Source organism: Staurois parvus, unplaced genomic scaffold (assembly GCF_062004578.1).
Source record: "Staurois parvus isolate SC_StPar_1 unplaced genomic scaffold, SC_StPar_1.0 ptg000081l, whole genome shotgun sequence".
NCBI classification, from domain to species: domain Eukaryota; kingdom Metazoa; phylum Chordata; class Amphibia; order Anura; family Ranidae; genus Staurois; species Staurois parvus.
This window is the reverse complement of record NW_028317877.1, coordinates 3,943,424-3,965,754: the sequence shown is the minus strand read 5'-3', so window position 1 is coordinate 3,965,754 and position 22,331 is coordinate 3,943,424. Positions and strand designations below refer to the sequence as shown.

Here is a 22,331-nt window from a genome sequence, read left to right as displayed (position 1 = left end):
ATGTCCTCTTACTCCTTGTGTTGCACAGGGAACGAGGGAAAATCTACTAATGGGTCAAAGATAGCAAAATTATTTAAAAAAAATGAACAAGGTTTTAATCGCCCCTGTCCAAAACTGCTTTAAACAATCATGTTTAAAAACTCATGTTTGGTGTTTATAAAGTCATATACTGAAGTTGTTTATATTGTTTCTTTTTCCTTAGGATTTAAATCTTCAACTATATAGCATATCTAACTATTGAGGTGGAATCCTTCAACTATTGTCACAGTCAGGGTTCAGGCTCGGAGACCAGTAGCTTTAGCAGTGGAGAGATTCCCACCGACCAGCTGGATAAGTTTACAAGGCAGTCACCCTGAATCATGGCATAGGCTCACCCGATGAGAACATCTAAGCAGTAACCAGTATTCACCAAAGGTTCTTATGCTAGAGATGGGTTTTGCTCAGGTCCTCAGGATTGCTCCACCAGGAGGTGAGCAAGCCGAGGTCCAGTAGCAGATATAGAAAGTAGGGATCAGGCAGAAGCATAGTCAGTAAACAAGCCAAAGGTTGGTAACAAGTGGTTGATGGTTGGGATAAAGCAGAACTGTGGTCAAGGAGCAAGCCAAAGGTCGGTAATGAGTGGTAGCAAAGATACGAACAGGAAATATGAAGACATGGCTTAAATCAGAAGTTCGTGGGAGGGGCAAAGAGTTCCAGGTTTACCAAAAACAAGGTACAAGGCAAGATTGTCTAACAGATCAGACAGGGAGCTGCCCAGCAACTTGGGTGTCCCAGCAAGAAGAGTTACTGAAACACAGCAGAGGTCCATGGTTCAGATCCAGGCCCTGACAACTGTTTTATGCCTGGGCACTGCTTGTAATTATTCAGCATGGCGTTGTGTCAGGAGGGAATTTTGTGTTTTATTGTAACTTAAATCTGGGAACTAACTAATTTGACAAACCTGTTACAATATCTAATGATTAGATCTCCAAGGGCTAGATAGCTTGTCACACAGGATTAACAGCACTGCATTGGCACTACATTGAAAGCATCAGTACAAACCTTCATGTTGTATATTCATGTTGGATGGTGCCACTGGACTTGTATATATGCAGGAAGGGGGGAATGGGAGCAGCTTTTTAATCCTTGGAAACCCAGGTGATGTATAAAAGTGGATAATTAATTAGACAGCGCTCCTTGCCAAACTATTCTGTAAATGTGCAAACCCTGAATATTATGATGTTAGATCCCTCCACCCAACATCACAACAAGCTCATAATTCATAAAAAAGTAATCATATACAATAATACATGCATATATAATCATACTAATGTGAATAAATGACTATACAAAATTAATATCCCAGTGTCCAAAACGTCCATAAATAAATAAAAAAATGTACTTATTCAATTTTCTCATAAACCTTCAGTGTTATGCAACACCACCACCATGTGAAATCCACCATCAAACAGAATGAATAAACTCACCAGAGCTCCATGCCGGTAACACTATAAACCAGCTAAAATGCAGTGGCTCTGGGAGCAATGATCTGCAGAGACGCCAACTGACTGTTACAACTCCTTAGTCGGGTCCTGGTATACATATATGGAACCATAAGAGGAAAGGAAGAGGAAGTGTCATAGTGGACACTCGAATAACACAGGAAGAAAGGTCTGCCGCACACCGGAGGATCGATAAACATAGTGTATATTTATTGATCTATAGGACATACAAAACACCAGGACATGAATACAGGTTCTGTGTGTCCTATGGATCAATAAGTATACACTATATTCATTGATCCTCCGGTGTGCGGCTGGCCCTTCTTCCTGTTGCATCGTGTGTGGTGGCGAGCCAGAGCCTGCACCTGTTGTGGATTGATCTGGATCAGACCAAAAGAAAGCTCTATTTGTGTGAAAAAAAATTATAAAAATTGCATTTGGGTACAGTGTTGCATGACCACGCAATTGCTAGGTACAGTAAAGTAGCACAGTGCTTAATAGCAAAAAATGCTCTGGTCATGAAGAGGGTAAAACCTTCCAGAGGTTAAGTGGGTAAATCAGACCTTACCTTAAAAGTGGTAATTGCTGTGGTTTGCCAAATCTGTTTCCAATTCTTCTCCAGACTGCCTCCAAGATCTCTCTTGATGTTCCAATTATGGGGGGGATTAAGGGCCTATCCTTCTAACAGGGAGTTAAATATCTGGTAATATTTATGCTTTAGAGTTTGTAAGAGAGAGAAAAAAGTGTGGGCAAGAGAGTTTTTAATCTGTAGGACGCTGCCTATTTCTGATGGTGGTGCTTTGTGTAGATCAACCCTTTTCAACCAGGGTGCCCTGAGGTTTCTTCAGGGGTGCCTTGGCAAAATGTCTAAAAATTGCCCAAAACTTGTATACAAGCCAAAGGTCGGAACAAGCCTGCCTTTTAGCTACACAAAGCCACAGGTTTTCATTGTGCACCATTACAACCTTCTAGCCGCCAGCATCCTGACAACCAATGACATCATCAGTTGATAAGGAGGATGCCAGCTGCCTGCTCAGCATCCTAGTTTGACCCTCCCCTGCCCCTCTCCATCAGTGCTGGGGTCCCATTAGCTCAGTGATAAAGAAAAACTGAGGGAGAAGAGGAAGACTGGAATACTAGGCAGTACCAATGTGCAAAAGTGTATTTGCTTTGGAAGAATAAATCCCCTCTAATGTTGGATGTCCTACATGTGTGGATGTTGCTGTGTTATATAAAACTATTAGAATAGTTTTGCACATTTTAGAATGGGGTGCCCTTTTAAAATTATGGAAAGTCTACAGGCACTCCATTTTAGAATGAGGTGCCTCAAGACTCCATAATTATAAGGGTGCCTCGGGACTGTTCAGAATTTTAAAGGGTGCCTTGACTGAAAAAAGGTTGAGAAACACTGGTGTAGATTTTGAAGGGAAGGAAAACTAATAACTCCTGAGAGGGTTTACAAAGTAGGGTTGCCACCTCATCCTTTTAACCGCTTGCCGCCCTGCCACTGTATATATACGTGTGCAGGGCGGCACTCAGGCGCAAAACCACGTTTTAAAACGGGTTCCGCGCTCCCGCCGACCCGCGGGTGACACGATTCGATCCCGGAGGGATCAATCATTAGATTTCAGCCAGTGATGTCTGGCTGAAATCAGATGATCGGTCCCTGTCCTATCCCGTTCCAGACAGAGAAGAAGACACAGTAAAAGTGAGTACAAAGCACTACACTAACAGTTAGAACACACCTAGGTCACATTTAACCCCCTGATCGCCCCCCCCCCCAGTTAACCCCTTCACTGCCCTGTCACCAGTGTCACTGATCAGTGAACCGATTTTTACTGATCACTGTATCAGTGTCGCTGGCGACTTCCGATAGTGTTAGCGCCCCTCCCAGATAGCGCCAGATTGCCCGCCAGTACACCAGTAATCCCGTTTAACCCCTTGATCGCCCCCCCCCCCAGTTAACCCCTTCACTGCCCTGTCACCAGTGTCGCTGATCAGTGACTCAATTTTTATTGATCACTGTATCAGTGTCGCTGGCGACTTCCGATAGTGTTAGCGCCCCTCCCAGATAGCACATATTAATTACCCAGGTCCTGTGGCTGATTAAGGCTGTATCTGCATTAATTTAGCCTCAGAACCTGTGTAATTAATGTGTTCGGGTTTAAAGGGATGAGGTGGCAACCCTATTACTAAGTCATAAACTTTGTAAAGGCTCTTTGCCACCCACCACCTAAACCTAGTCGGTTCTGTGTATTCGACAGCGATTAATGGATTCAGGCTGTGAATAATGGAAGTGCATGGAGCATAGGGAGAAATTACTTTACTAGAGTACTTGACATTCTCTCAAACTTGTAATGAGTGGTTTATAATCGGGTTGCATCCTTTTGTTCGGAAGGATGGATTCAGAGTAATGTTTCCACCAAGTTTTGATCTCCTTCAAGGGGTTCAAGCGCAACATATGCTGTAGTGGTGGGTTTGTCGTATTGTAGTATGTTGAGGATTGTGCCGCTGTAAAAAAATTATAAAAGACAAATCTCTTGGATGGTCCATTGCCCCAGATGAATGCCAATATTTGACTCTGGAGGATGTTCAGAATACGAGAGGGAATTTTAACAAGGAGCATGTGGAGTGAATACTAACGTTCAGATATAAACATCATTTAGACTGCTGATTTTGTGGTCTAGCCAAGAAAATTCCAAGTGAAAAGGGAAATTGATCTAGTCTTGCAAGGTACTTTTCGCTCCTTATTCAGGAAAGCTATTGGCACAATATAAATTGTGTATAATAACAAAAGTTAAAATGTAGTGGAAGGCAGTGCATGTCACTTCTGTCTTTGAAATACATCGGCTATTTCATAAACTAAGGGCGTGTTGACAAGTGACATAGAAATATCACTTCTGAAAGCCTTATTATAAATCTACACCGTTTCCTCTGGTTTATCCCCCTTACTAAATACAGGCTGGTGTTTTATGTTATCTAGCAAAAAAACTCTAACCTACATAATTTTACTGATAAATCTGTTCTATTTGGACTGTGAGCAGCATGTAGTAGAGAAGGAAGTCTAGACTGACTTGGTTTCGGATTAGGAATGAAGGGGTCATTATCACAATATGATGGAAATCTATGGTTGGGTTCATACAGTTTATATGTCTTTTCCTTTCATACATTTTATATAAACACAGGCTTCCACCTACAACAATTTCTGCTACAGGGACAATTGATAGCATACCATTTTAATGCTTTGAAACATCTTTGGCTATCAACATCAAGTCTGAAGTCTGAATGGGCCTTACGGTTTTATAATACAGATTATTCTGAAGAATTTTTTTCTATTCATTTGACTGGGTTCTCTTTTACTTTTCAACTGAATTTTAATGAAAAAAGCCTTTTTTTTTTCCTCTTAACAGGCCACGTTTGCTTTCAAGACAGATGTGTATTTTGCAGATTGAAAGCAATACTAAAGGTTTGATTTTTTTGGAACATAACAAAGATGTCATACTTACCTTCTCTGTGCACGGGTTTTGCACAGAGCAGCCTAGATCCTCCTCTTCTCGGGTCTCTCATTGGTGCTCTGGGCTCCTCCTTTCTGTCAGGTGCCCCCATAACAAGCAACTTGCTATGGGGGCACCCTAGCCGCTGCTCCGTGTGTCCATTCACACACGGAGCCGCAGCTTGCCCCCCTTCCTCATTGGCTGACTGACTGACTGACAGCAGTGGGAGCCAACAGCTCCTGCTTGCTGTCTCAGCCATTGAGGAGGCAGAGACCCGGGACAGCTGAGGTTGTTGTGCACATCCATGGCTTGCGATGGGGCTCAGGTAAGTATTGAGGGGGCTGGGGGCACTGCTGCACACATAGAATGCATGAAGGTAAAAAACTTTGAGCCTTTACAACCACTGTAATCACTGCAGCCCCAAGCCTATTCTGACACGTCTCTCCAAATGTAAAAAAATCACCATTTTTTTTTTTTGCTGGGAACTACTTAGATCCCTCAAACATATATAAACTTATTTTTTTTTAATACAGTTTAAAGCATTTTAATGCACAAAAACACAATATAATACCCAAAATATAAAAGATGATGTTACGCTAGATACTGAGTACTTAAGTTGTCACTTTAAAATTGTGCATACTCGTGGAATAGTAACAAACTACGGTACTTAAAAATCTCCATAGGGGACGCTCTAAAAGCCCTTACAGGTTACCAGTTTAGAGTTACACAGGAGGTCTAGTGCTAGAATTAATTCTGTTGCTATAACGTTTGTGGCATGATGTGAACAGTGTTTACATGTGTGTTCGACCTAGAATGCGTTCACCTTTGTGCATGAGCACAGGGGCGCTTTAAAAATGTTTGTTATTATTTATTTTATTTAACCACTTGCCTTCCTGAGGATTTACCCCCCTTCCTGACCAAGCCATTTTTTGCTATAAAGCGCTGCGTTAGTTTAACAATTGTGCGGGCATGCAACACTGCACCCAAATGAAATGTATGTATTTTTTTTCCCACTAATTGAGCTTTCTTTCGGTGGTATTTGATTGCTTGTGTGGTTTTTATTTTTTTGTGCTATAAAAAAAAACAATATTTTTGACTTTTTGCTATTAAACATGTCCAGTAAAAAAAAATTAAAAAATCTAATTTTGTCATAAATTTAAGCCAAAATGTATTCTGCTACATGTCTTTGCTAAAAAAAATCCCAATATGTGTAAATTAATTGATTTACGTGAAAATTACACATTTTCTTTTGCTAATAATGGCGGCGATCAGCTACTTGTAGCGGGGCTGTGACTGACATCCCCAGTGACACCAATACAGTGATCAGTGCAAAAAAAAAAAGCACTGACAGTGTACTGACACTGGGCAGAAAGGGGTTAACATGAGGGGCGATCAAAGGGTTAACTGTGTGCTGGGAGTGTTTTACTAGGGGGTGGTGTGTTGGTGGTTTACTGTAAGGACATTGCTCTCGATGGCTGTACTGTGCACAGCCATCCACAGCACTGTGCCCAAGCTGACAGGGAGGTGGACTTTTTTATGGGGCTATTATACTCCATATCTCTCCTCTGCCCTTAAGAGCATGTGTTCAAACCAAGATTGGTTTGATCAGATACTTTCACCAGCCAGTAACAGTTTTTTTACATCCTATTGAAACCGAAAGTGACAAAATGCTTGTCCAGTTTCTTAAACCATAGAGATGATCGGGGACATTCTGGTCCTCTATGGTTATCTTTATGGTAGGCCGGCAGAACTGGCTACTCAGTGGGAAGGGAGAGGCCAGGAAGATGGCTGAAGGCGGTGGTGGGGTCTTTTAAAAGTGACCCAGTAGCTCATTAGGCGCTTGTGTCACGTTTACATAAAAGAACATCGCCGCCTGAAAAGAAAGATACTGGGATGATGCCTGTAGTTGCAGGCATCATCCTTGTATAATCACTTCAACCTGGTGATGAACAGGTATGTCGCTGAAGCTTCAGTGGTTAATGGATACGTTTCCTTGCGTGGGAGACGCAGCAAATGACTTGTTATGCTGATCTACATAGCTACTTGCTTATTTGTCTTTAGTGTCTGAGGTGGCAAATGATGATTTCCACATTGCTGGGATTACCAAACTCCGGCACATTCGGCAGATGGGAAAATTGTACACTGAGCTGCGCATAACATTGTCGAGGGAATTTGCAAGAAGGGAATCTTACCTTCCTGTTTGCAAAGACATTTAGTATGTCTCTGCTGCAATAAAAAGCCAGTTTAGTCACTCTTTTTAAATTTGTATGTAGGGCCAGTTCACATCAGTACGTAGTTCGGGAAAGATATTGTTCCATGTGTGTTTCTGGCATTGTGTTCAAAATGCATGGTCCTTGTGATCTGCTGCAGTTGCCAATATATTGTCAGTGGAACTTTTGAAAAGTAGTGCATGCACTACTTTTTGAACGATCTGATGCGATTTGCAGCCCATTCGAATAAATGGACTGAAAAATTGCACTGCACTTAATCACACAAGAATTGCACAGGAACTCTACCTTAAAATGCATATCTGATATAAGGTGTTTGCAATTACCAACATTGCAGCCATGGCAACTAAAGGGACAAAGTTAGCATTGTCATCCTTTAAAGAATAAGTTCACCTTTTAAAAATAAAATAATAAATGCACATTTTTTGCAGTAAAAAAAAAAATTAGCATTACTAAATTTTTTTCTCTCAAGAGCCCATAAAGCATTGCACTCGCAATCAACAGATCGTGGGTGCAGTGTCAGTTTTCTAAAGACTTAGTGTAGCTGTCTCCCCAAATCTCTAATACGTGCAGGCAGTTATTGTTCACCAGCGCCCTCACAGTTCCTTGAGAGTTACAAGCCATCAGCTGCAACTGGGTGGAACATGTAATATGTTCCCAAAGGTGTACTTATCCTTTAAACAGGAGGTGCTTGGCATACTGCGAATTCCTGCAGGAACACCAGGTAATAAGCATAGAAATGTATTCGGTAACAATAAAAAAGACAAAAATAACAAATAATCACTATGTGCTAGATCTGCTTCCTAAAGAAAAAAAAAAAAGAGAAAAACTGTACATATGATTATAATACATATCTTTCAATAGTGACTGGTATATGGAGAAAACTGTTTAACTTGTTAAAAAATGTTCCTCATTTAAGTAAATCTCATATCCAGCATATAGCACTGTGTCACCACAGTATCACTGGGCCTCTATCACACCGGGCGGACTCTGCCTGCTATCCATCTGCTCATCCCTGCAGAGCAGGTGGATGACAGGTTCCTTTCTGCTCAGCTTATGCAGAGTGGACACAGCTTGCTCTCCTCTATGGGCTTTCGGATGTAAACGGACCGCCTGTCCATTTATACCTGATCCCCATCTGTCTGGTTTTGGCGGATTGGATTGGATGTAGGCGGGTGTCAACAGACACATGTCAGGTTACACCCGCAGCTCCATAGAGGAGAATGGAGGTTCTGATCAGTCCGCCTGAAAAACGGACAGGTAGACTCGATTGGTCATGTGAAAGGGCTCTAAAATTACAAAAGTGTTTCATATACAGTTTATATTTCAGTATAAAGACCACTTTGGAAATAGACAGTAGAAAGAGGCATGGATAATTTTTTGAAGTTGTAATAAACATAAATAAAACATTTGTGAGACTTTTCACTGCCTAGATGCATAGAGAGGCCCAAAATCCAAGGATGACCCTTTTTGGGCTTTCAAGGAACATAAGTCAAGCATATCATTTTTTTAATACCTATCACATTCTTAGAGGCCCTGGAGCACCAGGACAGTGGAAACACCCACATTTTGGAAAGCAAACACTCCAAGGTATTTTCTGAAAGGCATACTGAATTTTTTAAATATGCCATTTTTTGCCACAAGTTTTTGGAAAATGCAGGAATGAAAACAAAAATGTATTTTTTTTTTTTACACTAAGTTGTCAATAAGAAAGTTCTAACACACATAATGGACATACTTAGCATTACAACCCAAAACACATTCTGCTACTCCCCTTGAGTATGAGCCTGTGAGACCTTTTCAAAGCCCAACCACATATAGAGTTCCAAAATCCAAGGAGCAACTTTAGGCGTTCTAGGGGCTAAATTACGCATCTAATTTCCTGACTATCACATTTTCGGAGGCCCTGGAGCACCAACACAGTGGAAACACCCACAAAATGGCCACATTTTAGAAAACAAATACCTAAAGGTTTTTTTTTTCCCAGGCATGTTGAGTCTGTTGAAGACTTCATTGTTTTGCAAAATAAAGAAAATAAAAATGTATTTTATACACACAGTCAGTTTAATAAGATACAATATTTCTCACACACCGCACGATCATACTAAGAATTACAATCCAAAACACGTGTGAGACATTTTCACTTTTTGGACTGATTATATACCTGACATTGTATCTTGTGTATCACACAAATCAACCAATTGTATCAAAACAAAAGTACTGTAATGGTCACATCTATACGAGTGGTGTAGCATCACCTGTAGCAGTCCCAGTTCCTATAAGCCAAACAAGCCTAGCCTACATGCACATGGTTGACTACAGGAATGCCATGGTCACTGGCCAGAAATTGCAGGATGCTAAAGAAAAAAAGAACAAGAGCTTTCTTGCGGTTCCATAAGTGCAGTTGTCTGCAGGGCATGGATGAGACTGGTGTCTCACAGAAACCTAGTCTGTCGAACATGCTGATGGGTCAGTTCAGGCTGCAGGCAGAGACATGGTCAATAAACAGGCCATGGTTAGTACAGGTGGCAAGCAGAGGCAACACTGCATTGGTGTGGCGGTCATCAGGATCACTGTTATTGGCTTACAACTGGTCTGGTGACACTGGGGACTAGTGTGGCAGCAATTAGGAACATGTCTAGTGACACTGGGACTGGTGTGGTGACAATCGGGGAAACCGTTGCTGGCTTACACTGGTGGGTGGGACTGCGACTTTTGTGGCTGTGATAAGGAACACTGTTGCTGGCATTTACTGGTCTGGGGACACTGGTCTAGTGTGGAGGTGATCAGGGAACACTGTAACTGATGTGAAGGTGATCAGGGACAATATGACTGGTGAACCTGTACTACTCTAGGAAGGTGATTGGTATTTTTTTTATACACTATGATTTCTTAATACAGTAATGATCACTGTATAAGCAATCATTTACACTGTGTAATGGCATCCATTCATAATGGCATTGTCTACTATGGTGATATTTGTGATTGGCCATAGCTATCATATGGTACAAGGTCGCTGTGATCGGCCCTGTACCATGTGATAGTTGTGGCCAATCATAGAGATCACACCAGTAAGCAATGGTGTCATAAATGACAGCCATTTTTTGCTACTGGACATTGTGATTGTTTTGATTGGGCACAGTGATCACATGGTATCAGGGTGGAGCAAAGTGGCCCCATAGGCTGGCTCTTGGGAAGAATTATGCAAATATCAATATGTCTTAAAGGGTGGGTGTCAATATAGAGGAATGAGTGTTGCTAGGCAGACTGTATTTGCATGTAGACCATGCTAGGTAACACCCACATGTGATGCTGAGCCTCCATGATTGAAAGAACTGGTATCCAGTGAATGAAAGGGGTGGGCCAAGGACAGTCAGGCTGAGAAGGAAGAGGCTAGAGGATGGTGGACATCCTCCAGCCAGGAAGTGAGTCAAATATCAGACTTGCTGCAGCTTCTAATGCACACTGTACAGAGTTCACAGTGTGCAGTAAAATTGGAGTAAGCCATTTGAGTACAGGAGATGAGCCTGTGCAACTGTGCAAGACTGAAGGGAGGACCGGAGTTTAGCATTAGGCTGATTTAAACTGTGGGTTCAATTGGGCTTTAAATTTTCCCTACAGCTCTGTGCAGACATCTGGGGAAAGCAATGAACCAATTACTCAAGCAAGAAATGAGATTTCTGAAAATGTTCTGTGCACAAACCGTACTACCAAAACTTCAGTGTTGCTTTGGTTAATGGGAAGTAACATTTTAATTTTTATAGCTGCCCGCAGCTTGACATGGAAAGATAATCCTTAAAGAGGACCTGTACTGTGGAAACTTTGCCTAGAAAAAGAACTAGCAGAGGGCAATGGAGAAGTTATCAGTATTTCTGGTTGACTTCCTGCAGCAGATCCTTTCAGATTACTAACTTTATCACACCTTGTTCTGAACTCTGTCACTTTTGGAGGCAGCCATCTTACTAGAGAAGCAGAGATTTGCTTCCTGATGTCAGAGCTGCCCCCAGAACTATTGATCTGGTGGGGTGATGACCAAGCTGCAGAAGAGGTGGACGTAGCACACATCCACAAATTGAATGAAGCAAAAGCAGGCTTTGCAGATCCCCAGGTACAGCTTTCACTCCAGGAAGCGCTCAGGAGAAGGGTCAGCTAAATGTTATGAGACTAGCAGTCAGAGGCAGCAGTGCCATAAGTCAGTGGGGTTTATCTACTAAAGCTGGAGCATGCATAATCCTGGTGCAGCTCTGTATAGAAACCATTTTTTGTCAAAGCTTAATTGAGCAAGCTGAAGTTAGGGGCTGATTGGCTACCATGCAGAGCTGCACCAGATTTTGCACTCTCCAGTTTTAGTAAATCAGCCCCAATGTTTCTTAAGTTTTCCATTATGGCACCCTTTAAATATGTGCAAAATCTTGTGGTACCCCTGACATAAATATTACCATCAATAGGAAATCTGAACCTGGGATTATGCACACAAGCACCTTGAAATAAACTTCAAATCAGTATCCCCCCCCCCCCCAATGTCCTGTCATCACGTCAGAAACCCCACCCTAGCAATCAGAGTCTCCCTCTACACCAAAGTCCCCTCTTCCCATCAGAGCCCTATGTTATTACAACAGCATGGCAGAGGGCAGGAGGCATTGCAGGTCTGAATGGATGTGCTCCTTGTCCTCTCCTGAATGCCCTTCCATGCTGCCTACTCTGAACCAACATCATACACTATATTGCCACAAGTATTGGGATACCCCTCCAAATTATTGGATTCAGATGTTCAATCACCTAGGCAAGCAGACAGCTTCTTCATACTCTTAGAAGTGCTGCCCAGTGCATGTTTCCAGTTATCCTGAACACCAGCTGTCATCTTCAAGTTGATTGTCTCCATGGCAGATGTGCCCTATGAACTTTTCTCTTGCATACTATGCAGACTGCTTCTACAAACATTTGTGAAAGAATGGGTCGCTCTCAGGAGCTCAGTGAATTCATGCGTGGTACTATGATAGGTTGCCACCTGTGCAATAAGTCCATCCGTGAAATTTCCTTGCTACTAAATATTGCACGGTCAACTGTTAGTGGTATTATAACAAAGTGGAGGCAGCTGGGAACAACAATAACAGGCCACATAAAATGACAGAGCAGGGCCAACGCATGCTGAAGCGCACAGTGCGCAAAAGTCACCGTCTGCAGAGTCAGTAGCTAAAGACCTCCAAACTTCGTGTGGTCTTCAGATTAGCACAACAACAGTGCGTAGAGAGCTTCATGGAATGGGTTTCTATGGTCAAGCATGCATAGGCATGCAGACTGTTTCTACAAACATTTGTGAAAGAATGGGTTGCTCTCAGGAGCTCAGAGAATTCAAGTGTGGTACTGTGATAGGTTGCCACTTGTGCAATAAGTCCATCCGTGAAAATTCCTTGCTACTAAATAATCCACGGTCAACTGTTAGTGGTATTATAACAAAGTGGAAGCAACTGGGAACAACAGCAACTCAGCCACGTAAAATGACAGAGCGGGGTCAGCGCATGCTGAAGTGCGCAGAAGCTGCCAACTATCAGCAGAGTTAATAGCTAAAGACCTCCAAACTTTGTGTGGCCTTCAGATTATCACAACAATGTGTAGAGAGCTTCATGGAATGGGTTTCCATGGCCGTGCAGCTGCATCCAAGCCTTACATCACCAAGTGCCATGCAAAGCATCATGCAGTGGTGTAAAGCACGCCACCACCTCCGGACTAAGACTGCGATGCCATTAAAGTTCATGTGCGTGTAAAGGCAGGCGTCCCAATACTTTTGGTAATATAGTGTATGTTGCCATGGTAGGAATGGGACACTGCTTCTTGGCCCTAGAGCTTCATTGGTTGTTACGCTGTCCGTGATTGTGATCCACGGCAGTCCCATGTTTGAGGTACCCTGGTTGGGAAAACAGTTTTTGGAGAATTCACATTGCAGATATACAGCTATGAGACTACAGAACAGGAATGTCTAGTCACAGATACATGTCAGGAATGCGCTGCTATTTTTCAGAAGGAAATCAAGGTATAAAATTCAGGGTACTTCTTAGGAACATCTACCATTCCTTTACTTTTTGAATTCAGGTCCAGCATAACACATTTAAAGTGTCAGTAAACCCAAATGATGAAAATCCAATATAAGCTGTAAATGTATTATGTCTAAGGCCCCTTTCACGTGATTGGTTCAGGGTTTATCGGGTTAGCCTGTCTGTTTTTCAGGTGGACTGGATTAGACCCCCATTCACCACTATAGAGCGGAGGATATAAACGGACTTGTGTCCGGTTACATCTGCCAACTTCCAATCTGATCCGATCTGCTAAAAAAAGGGAAGAGCATCCATTCCCCTGCGTCTGGGTGGATTGGAGGGCGGTCAGTTGTATTTACACCCGACTGTCCATAGAGCAGAGCTGGTTTTGTCTGTGTCCACTCTGCATAAACGGAGCGGACATTGACCTGTCAACCACCTGCTCTGCTCTGATCAGTGGGGGACCACAGTCCTTTGCTGTCCTATTCTTTTCTATGTCCATTCTAAAGAATGATATACAGTACACACACCAGCGGGTTGAAGGAAAAAACTCACAGATCCCTGCATCTACACAATGCGCTGTTCAGCACTGCAGCCATTGGCTTCAAGCTCTGATCAAATGCTGGTTTTCCATTCATCAGAAACCATTTGTTAGACTGGCTTCTGTTGAAGAGACAGCAGTGCAAACATTCCAAAATTTGACCAGTTCCTACTGAACCGTGAAATTTTCAGTGCGTGTATACCCAACATAAAATGGTTGTAAAAGCTTAAGGTTTTTTTTACCTTCATGCATTCTACGCATGAAGGTAAAAAACTTCTGTGTGCAATGGCTTCCCCAGCACCCCCCCCCCCCACCACCAGTCCTTACCTGAGCCCCCTCTGATCCAGTGTTGTTCACAATAGCCTCAGCTGTATGGAGAGTCTCTCTCCTCTTTGACTGAGACAGGAATGGGAGCCTGTTGACTCCCACTGTTGTCAATCACAGCCAGTGAGCCAATGAGTAGAGAGTGGGGGGCAGGGCCGAGCCACGGCTCTATGTGTCTTATGGACACACAGCTCGGGAGCGAGCATCTAGCAGTGCTCTAGGGCAAGGAGCTTTCTCTGGGGGCACTGCTCAAGGGGGAGGAGCCGGAGTGTCCACGAGGGACCCAAACTAAGGATCAGGGCAGCTGTGTGCAAAACTACTGCACAGAGCAGGTAAGTATGAGATGGATGTTATTCTTTCAAAAAATTACTTTCACTTGCTGTCCAGAGGATTTATCCCCCCCCCCTTCCTTGCCAGGCCATTTTTTTCGATATGGCGCTGCGTTACTTTAACTGACAATTGCGCAGTCATGCAAGGCTGTACATAAATTAAATTTATGTCCATTTTTTCCCACATATAAAGCTTTCTTTTGATGGCATTTGATCACCGCTTTGCTATCTTCTTATAGCCTTCTCCAGCTTTGTGAGCGTCAACTATTTACAGTTTCAGTTTTCTAGACAACTGCTTAGAAGAACCCATGGTGCTGATTGTTGGGGCAAGGTCAGATGAGTCTGGGCATTTAAAACCTTTGAGATTGACATAACCTGGTCTTCCCAGATGATGATTGAGAACAATCCATGACACTGGCATGTCTCAGCTTGGCAAAGGGGGCAGTGCATGCTATAAATTCTGCAGGGTGCCCAAACTTTTGCAGACGCCATTTTTTTGTTTTCTGTTATTTTGAATGTGTAAATGATGGAAATAAAATCTAACTTTTGTTGACATATTATAAGAATGTCTAATCTGTAATTTTGATGCCTTTTGGAGATTTTTCCATCTTTCCTTGGCTTCTTTATGCACATTAATACAAATTTTTACCTGGGGTGCCCAAACTTTCGATCCCTACTGTGTGTGTGTGTGTGTGTGTGTGTGTGTGTGTGTGTGTATATATATATATATATATATATATATATATATATGTACTTCTACTATTGGGCGGTGGGCAATTATTATATTATTATTATACAGGATTTATATAGCACCAACAGTTTGCTCAGCGCTGTACATTATACCATTATAATGGGTGACAGTACAGTAACAATACGATTCAATACACGAGGGGTTCGAGGGCCCTGCTCCTTGGAGCTTACAATCTAGGAGGGAGAGGATAGTGGTACAGGAGGTAATAGCTGTGGGGGATGGAGTGGTAGGAAGAGTGGAGGAGTTCAGTAATTAGCTGAGGGCGGGGTAGGCTTCACCACAGCATATCTTCAGAGGTTTAGTGGCGTCTATGGGTTATGGTGGGTGGTCATAATTTTATGGCTGATCGGTGTATATTTAGAGTCACTTTAAATATACAGTTTCATAGTGGTTCTATAGCCTTAGGCCTTATAGAGCTTGTTTTTTGTGTTGTATTTAAATTTGTTAATCTTGCTGTTTTTCAGTTTTATATCTCCCCTGGGCTTTAATGTGTCCTGATTTTCTCCCTGGGGGTCAGGTTTATGCTATTGTAACGTTGCTTTGATCTTTCAGAGCTCTATGTTTTCTCCATAAGAAGCATGTATCTACTATGTAACACTGTAGTCTATCTTTTAAAAGAAGATTATACAAAGTCTTCCTTCAAAGATCAACTGGATTACTATAGTGAGGATTCCCTTTATTAAGCCTGTTTGATTTTTATATTTAATTGTCTTTCTGATGTTTTTGATGTATTTAATGTGTCTTTCACACCAACTATATTTTAATATGTATAAGGCCTGCATCGCTGTACAGCAAATCAGTAAAATCTGAATAAGTGTGTATGTATATGTATTATACATTGTGTGTGTGTGTGTATATATATATATATATATATATATATATACACATTTTTTAATTTTTGAGGTGGGGTGCTTCATCTAGCAGTAGAGATTTGATTCTATAGTCTTGAGAATTTCTACCTTTTTGCATCTCATTTATTCTTTAGATCTGTGGTCTCCAAACTGTGGCCCAGGTGCCAGATGTGGCCCTTTTCTTGCCTTTGTAGGGCCCGTGAGACAATATTCCTCCCACTGGCACCAATGATGGGACACTGTTCCTCCCAATGATACCAAGCAATTCCAACCACTAAAACCAAGGATGTGTCATTGTTTACAACCTCTGGCCACATTCTGCCCCTCTAAAGCCAGAAAACCATAAAACTGGCCCTATGTTTAAAAGGTTTGGGGACCCCGGATCTAGAGACTACTGCCTACAACAAGTTTATGCTTTGCCCAAAGTGACAGTTTTGCGCTCGGCATGTTTTATTCTTGCATTCAACTGTTGTTGAATCCTTAGTACAGCAAGTTGATGGTTTATTAGATGCCCTGAACTCTACATTCCTTTTATAAAGAATAAGTAATATATTTACTTTTTCTTACCAGCTCAAGCAAACTCAGGTATATTAAAATTATTCACGTCAGTGGTAAACAAGGGAAAACATATAAAGCAGCAATAATAAGAGTGTTATTAGAAGCCTTCAGACATATTTTAATATATATATTTTTTTTCTTTAAAGTCACCACGCAAATGAGATGTAAAAATATATAAAAAAAGAAAACATCTAACACCTGAAAAAATGCATAATAAATCACTAACCTAAGTCAATAAATGAGTGCATAAAATGTGTAAGCATGCAGCTGCCCCAATGGTGAATAATGCAATAATCACCTCATGAACCAATGATGAATAAAAGCAGCGCAAAAAAAAAAAACGGTTTGATAAAGTCAGGTGACGAAACGCGTGTCAGGGTCAGGCCGCACGACGTATTCTGTAATGAGGCATCCACCTTACATCCCCCACCGGAAGTGATGTATCACTGGCGTGCAGCAAGGAGGATCGGGTGAGACACTCGCTCCATGTGATATATAGGTACCCTTAGCGGTTAATGTGGATATTTTGGCATGCTTTCATTTATTTATTTAATTTATGTGATACTTGCTACCAAATAAATGGTTTTTAATGGATTCACGCTATGAGTTTCCATTCAAATCTTTCCCTGATTATGGAGTGTTATAGTTTGGAGGATATCCCACCATCATGTCAGTCTCTAATTGATGAAGGGCTTGTTGATTGATGATCTGAATCCAAATATTAATAATGGTGCTGCGCTCCCGTGCTATTAATAGTGTTTGCCCATGATATAATGTGATAATAAAATAAATAATTAAAACAAACTTATATACATCTGTGATTAGTGTTCATGTTCAAATTATAAACCTGATTATTACCAAAACCTAAACCAAAAAATATATAAAATGTGATGGCCAAAACAAAATTAATACATTTTTTTTCAATGAAATCCAATAAACCAAATAAACAATTATAACTCAAAAAATGTCCATATTAGGTGAACAGTCCTCTTAATATATGGAAAAATCTTGTGACATCCAATGAGTGAAAAACCAATGAATACTGCTATATTATGCGCTCACCTCCTTTTTAGCCCAATAAATATAGGCTAAAATCGCTTTTTGTCCTGGAAGGACAGATGTAACTATTCCTGCTCCAAAAATCCTTCACAGGTGATTCCTTGTGGCAGTATATTGATAATCCACCTGGTGATTCTCCAAAAAGATGCTCCCTGTACTGGATATGGATGGATGGATATCTCACCTACAGGGGTCTGTGTCTCCTTATATCCCCTCCAGAGCTGCACATGTATATTATTAAAGAAAAGAAGAAGAAATAGTGCCTTATCCTTTTAAATGTTTTATTGTTCAAATATAAGTCCCACTCACATGTAAAACAGTTAAAATGCGCCTGTGATAAAAAGCCTTTGTGTGTGCTCTGCACACTTCCTATACTCGCCATAGACAAGCCGACAGAACGTGGTGACGTCAGAGCCCCTCCCCATGATTGATGATCTGTACTTTGCTGACACTCACCATAAGCGCTATTGCCTGTTAAGCTTAGATGGGCCACGATATCTGGTGAGTTCCACTGAATTGGGGGAGGTTTTCCTCTGGAGCACGTGGTGATATCTGAGTGCACTTTACTCCTTATGTTGTTCACGTGGTGATTTCGGTGGATCAATAAGGACTTTGCACTTCATCACAATTTTCATTTTTCAGTTGATGGGCTTATGTCAAATGATTTAAATATTTGTGTATATTCACAGTGTTAAAGTTTGTGTTATATTTTCACTCTGCTAGTGTTTTTTATATATATTTATATATTTTTTGCTTTTGTTCCGTAGGCCACTACAAGATTTCACCTGGACTGAAACGCCTCCTCAGAATTCAGCACTGCACAGCACTGCCAAGTCTGCTTTCCTAAATTGTCCTTTGTTGCAGGCAGCTATGCAAATCTCCAACATCCCCATACCACTTCATCACTCCCAACAGGAAAAAATAACTGAGATGTGTGCCAATGTACTGCTCGGCGTTCAGTAACCCAGAAACAAACCTTTGGTTGGATTTTTTTTTTTTTTAGGTGAAATGCCAACGAGTTTGTAGCCAGCTGAAAAGGAAGCTGGAAAAATTCTCTACGAAAACATATAATTAAAAAACGGTCAACGCGTATGCTACAAAATATCAGAGGCCAGTAAATAGCAGCATCTAATGTGTGCTGATGGTGTGGAAGGGAGCATGTTAAAATAGACAAGTCTGGGCATTCAGCTGACAAATAGACTTTACTGTGCACTGTGTGAACTGGGTCGTGAAATTAATTTACTTTTTTCCCTTCATGTCTTTTACTCGCTCTCTTCTCACTTCCTTAGATGGTTTAAATGCCATTTAAATCATAACTTGGTGGTTGACTGGTTCTCCAAAGGAAAGAGGCATGCCTGATTTCTCTTACTTCATCCTTACAAATGATCAAATATATTTGTGGGGCCAGTGAAAGGGCTGTAAGCAAACAAAAAGTACTGAGTTAAAACAAGAAATTTTGTTTCTTAAACTACTTTGACCTCCCATAAGCTCTTTTCCTAGAACTATTTGTATCTGATATTTTGTCAACTTGCTGGCAGTGTAAGACTTTGCACTGGTGTTCATAGTAGTAAAACACTAGTGTTGGTGGAAAATGAACGTGCTGGTTTATTATCAGTGTTGTAGAACACACAGGGAAGACTCTAGCTAGCAGAATAATCAGCTGCTTCAAACTAACATGGGAGAGCTATTACTTCTGCACTACTGGTTAATCAGATCTAGGAAGGGACGTTGTGTGTGGGTGGTCCGCATTTCTGATCATTCATCTTTAAGGAAAACCGTTGGCTGCATAACCAAAATAGGGTTAGCAATAGCTGTACTGTAGGGTTGTAACAGGCATTTTTTAAAAAAACTAATTTTTGCACAACTGGATTTATCTTAAAGCCGTTCAGAAGAAAAAAAAAATAGTTGGCCTGGAAATTTTGCACAGTTCATGTGCCTTTTTGCTTCTGCTTTATATGCAAATATGTGTTGGCTGTAAGAACCTGCCAGAATGTGACACAGTGTCAGAGAAATGTTAAAGCAGATGTGTTGTGCATTGGAAGGACATCGGTGTATGTACACGAAGCCTTAAAATACTTGAAACCTTTACAATCCTCTCCTTTGTGGGAACATGTCTGTGATCTTATTGAGCAGATCTAATGTCATCCTGGAACTGGAATCTCAGGCTGTGTAAACTATTGCATAGTAACTTGTTGGTAAAGTAAACTGGGCAAGCGGAAAGGAAACAGGACCAGTAACCATGACTTTCCAAAGGGAAACTAACCATACAACCTTCATGGCAAGAATCCAGACTGCTGGTTAATTTTTTTAAGCCAAATCACCATCATCATTTTGTACATGGATATCTGTTACTATGCATTAAGAGGACCTTTGTCGGAACTGACCTTTTAAAACACTGAAGGTCAGCTTTAACATTTGAAGAACTTTATTTATCTTTCTTTTTGTTTTTTTTAAACATCTTTGAGGGTGTTGATCTAAAACTTTGTGACAGCATGCATGCATCCGTGGAGCATGGGCCTGTGCTTTGCAGTGATTCCAACATATTATGCCTCTCTTGGAAGGGAAGGGTTCCAAAAAGTGAAAAGGAAAAGCCAGTGTGTCGGAGACGCTACTATGAAGAAGGGTGGCTGGCTACAGGAAATGGAAGAGGAGTCGTAGGAGTAACATTTACTTTGAGTCATTGTCGGAGGGACAGGAATACTCCTCAGAGGACCAACTTTAATCTACGAGGGCATAACAGTGAGGTAAGCTGCATTTTTTTTCTCTTTTGTTTTTTTCATTTTCTTTTAGGTTTGGCTTACCTGCATGTACCATGTAAAATAAGTGCTAAAGAAATACCACAGTTGTGAAAAAGTTATTATTTTTTAGTTGTTGTGCCTCTCTCACCTATCTCACCTCTGTTGTCCCCTATCTTCTCTTGCTCTTTCTCTCTCTTGTCTGTCCTCTCACTCTCCCTCTCTCGTCCTCTCTTTCTGGCTTCTTTCTCGTCCTTTCTTTCTTTGTCTCTCGATCTTTCTCCCTTTCTCTCAACCTCCCCTTTGTTCATTTTCCACCCTTTTTCTTCAATTTTTCTTGGCATTGCGGATGAAAACGAGTGTCGATTTGTCAACACTAACAATTAGAAAATCAAAGTTCCTAAATGAAAAATTTTTACAAAAATTCTACTATTGTATATCCAGCTTAGGACCTCATGCACAATGACCGCTGCTCCTACGGGTGTCTGGAATTTTTTTTTCTGCCTCTAAAAGCCCTATTAGCCTTATTATGCCTATATGTCTGTGCACACATTGGGCTTTAGAGGAGTTCCAAGGCAGAAAAAAAACACTGCCAGCACGTCCAGGAACAGCAGAAAAACTGCTTGTTTAACTGTGCGTTAACGCTAGGCATGTTTAGTACTTGAGCGTTAATTTATTTAAATGGCCAGAATAAATTATTATTGACGCGCCTAGTGTTAAGCGTTTGGACAAGTGTCTTTTCTTCCAAAATGCTGCTGCTCGTGGACGCGCTGGCAGTGGGTTTTATTTTCAGTGGTTTGCATATGTTTATAGGCGTAAATTGTTTTTCTGCCAAAATGCCACTGCCAGTAGGAAAGGTGTCTAGAAGATAGAGCAAAACAGCAAAACATCTAGTGTGCATGAGGTCTCTCTCTCTTCTTTCTCTCTCTCTTCTTTCTCTCTCTCTTCTCTCTCTCTCTTCTCTCTCTCTCTCTCTTCTTTCTCTCTTTTCTCTCTCTCTCTCTCTCTCTCTCTCTCTCTTTTCTCTCTCTCTCTCCTTTCTCTCTCTCTCTCCTTTCTCTCTCTCTCTCTCTCTCTCCTTTCTCTCTCTCTCTCCTTTCTCTCTCTCTCTCTCTCCTTTCTCTCTCTCTCTCCTTTCTCCCCTTTCTCTCTCTCTCTCCTTTCTCTCCCCTCTCTCCCCCCCTCTCCCCCCCTCTCTCCCCCCCTCTCTCCCCCCTCTCTCCCCTCTCTCTCCTTTCTCTCTCCCCTCTCTCTCCTTTCTCTCTCCTCTCTCTCTCCTCTCTCTCTCCCCTCTCCTCTCTCTCCCCTCTCTCTCCCCTCTCTCTCCCCTCTCTCTCTCCCCTCTCTCTCCCCTCTCTCTCTCCTCTCTCTCCCCTCTCTCCCTCTCCTCTCCCCCCCTCCTCTCCCCCCCTCCTCTCTCTCTCCCTCTCTCTCCCTCTCCCCTCTCTCTCCCTCTCCCCTCTCTCTCCCTCTCCCCTCTCTCTCATTTTTTTTAATTCTATCTCGATGCTGTTCTCATTTTCGGAAAAACAATATGATTAGCAGGCTAAGTTCCTGGCAGAAATGTATTTGGTCAAAATAATATTAATTATACTTTTTTTTTTTTTTTTCTAATTAGAATGCAAGTTAGAATGTAAAATTAGCATTTGCAATAAAAACAATTTTTTTTCCTGATGCAGCATGTTGTCCTTTCAGCTTGCAGTATAAATTCCTATTTTTACCTATATGTACCTTGCTTGCTTTTGAGGACAATCTACTAATACTGTGCTGTATTTTTTTTAAAACCATACCTTTGATCAAGACACTACTTGTTTTTTTCTGTGAAGTGAATGAACATGTACCTAAAGGCTTCCAGTGAATTCTTGCATATTTGATCCAAAACTGAACGTAAGAGAAGGTTTGCAGCAAAAACATAATCCACAGCTATTTATGGCTTTTGCTCTTGATT

General features: G+C 41.5%; 1 protein-coding gene across 1 annotated transcript in view; it reads left to right on the top strand.

Moving 5' to 3' along the window:
- TULP4 (TUB like protein 4) overlaps window positions 1-22,331 on the top strand; it is a 219,326-nt gene that overhangs the window by 55,027 nt on the left and 141,968 nt on the right. Inside the window, exon 2 of the mRNA XM_089669724.1 lies at window positions 18,416-20,392. Within this exon, the coding sequence (XP_089525850.1) occupies window positions 20,141-20,392 (252 nt within the window). The 5' untranslated portion in view covers window positions 18,416-20,140. The remainder of the gene's footprint in view (window positions 1-18,415; window positions 20,393-22,331) is intronic.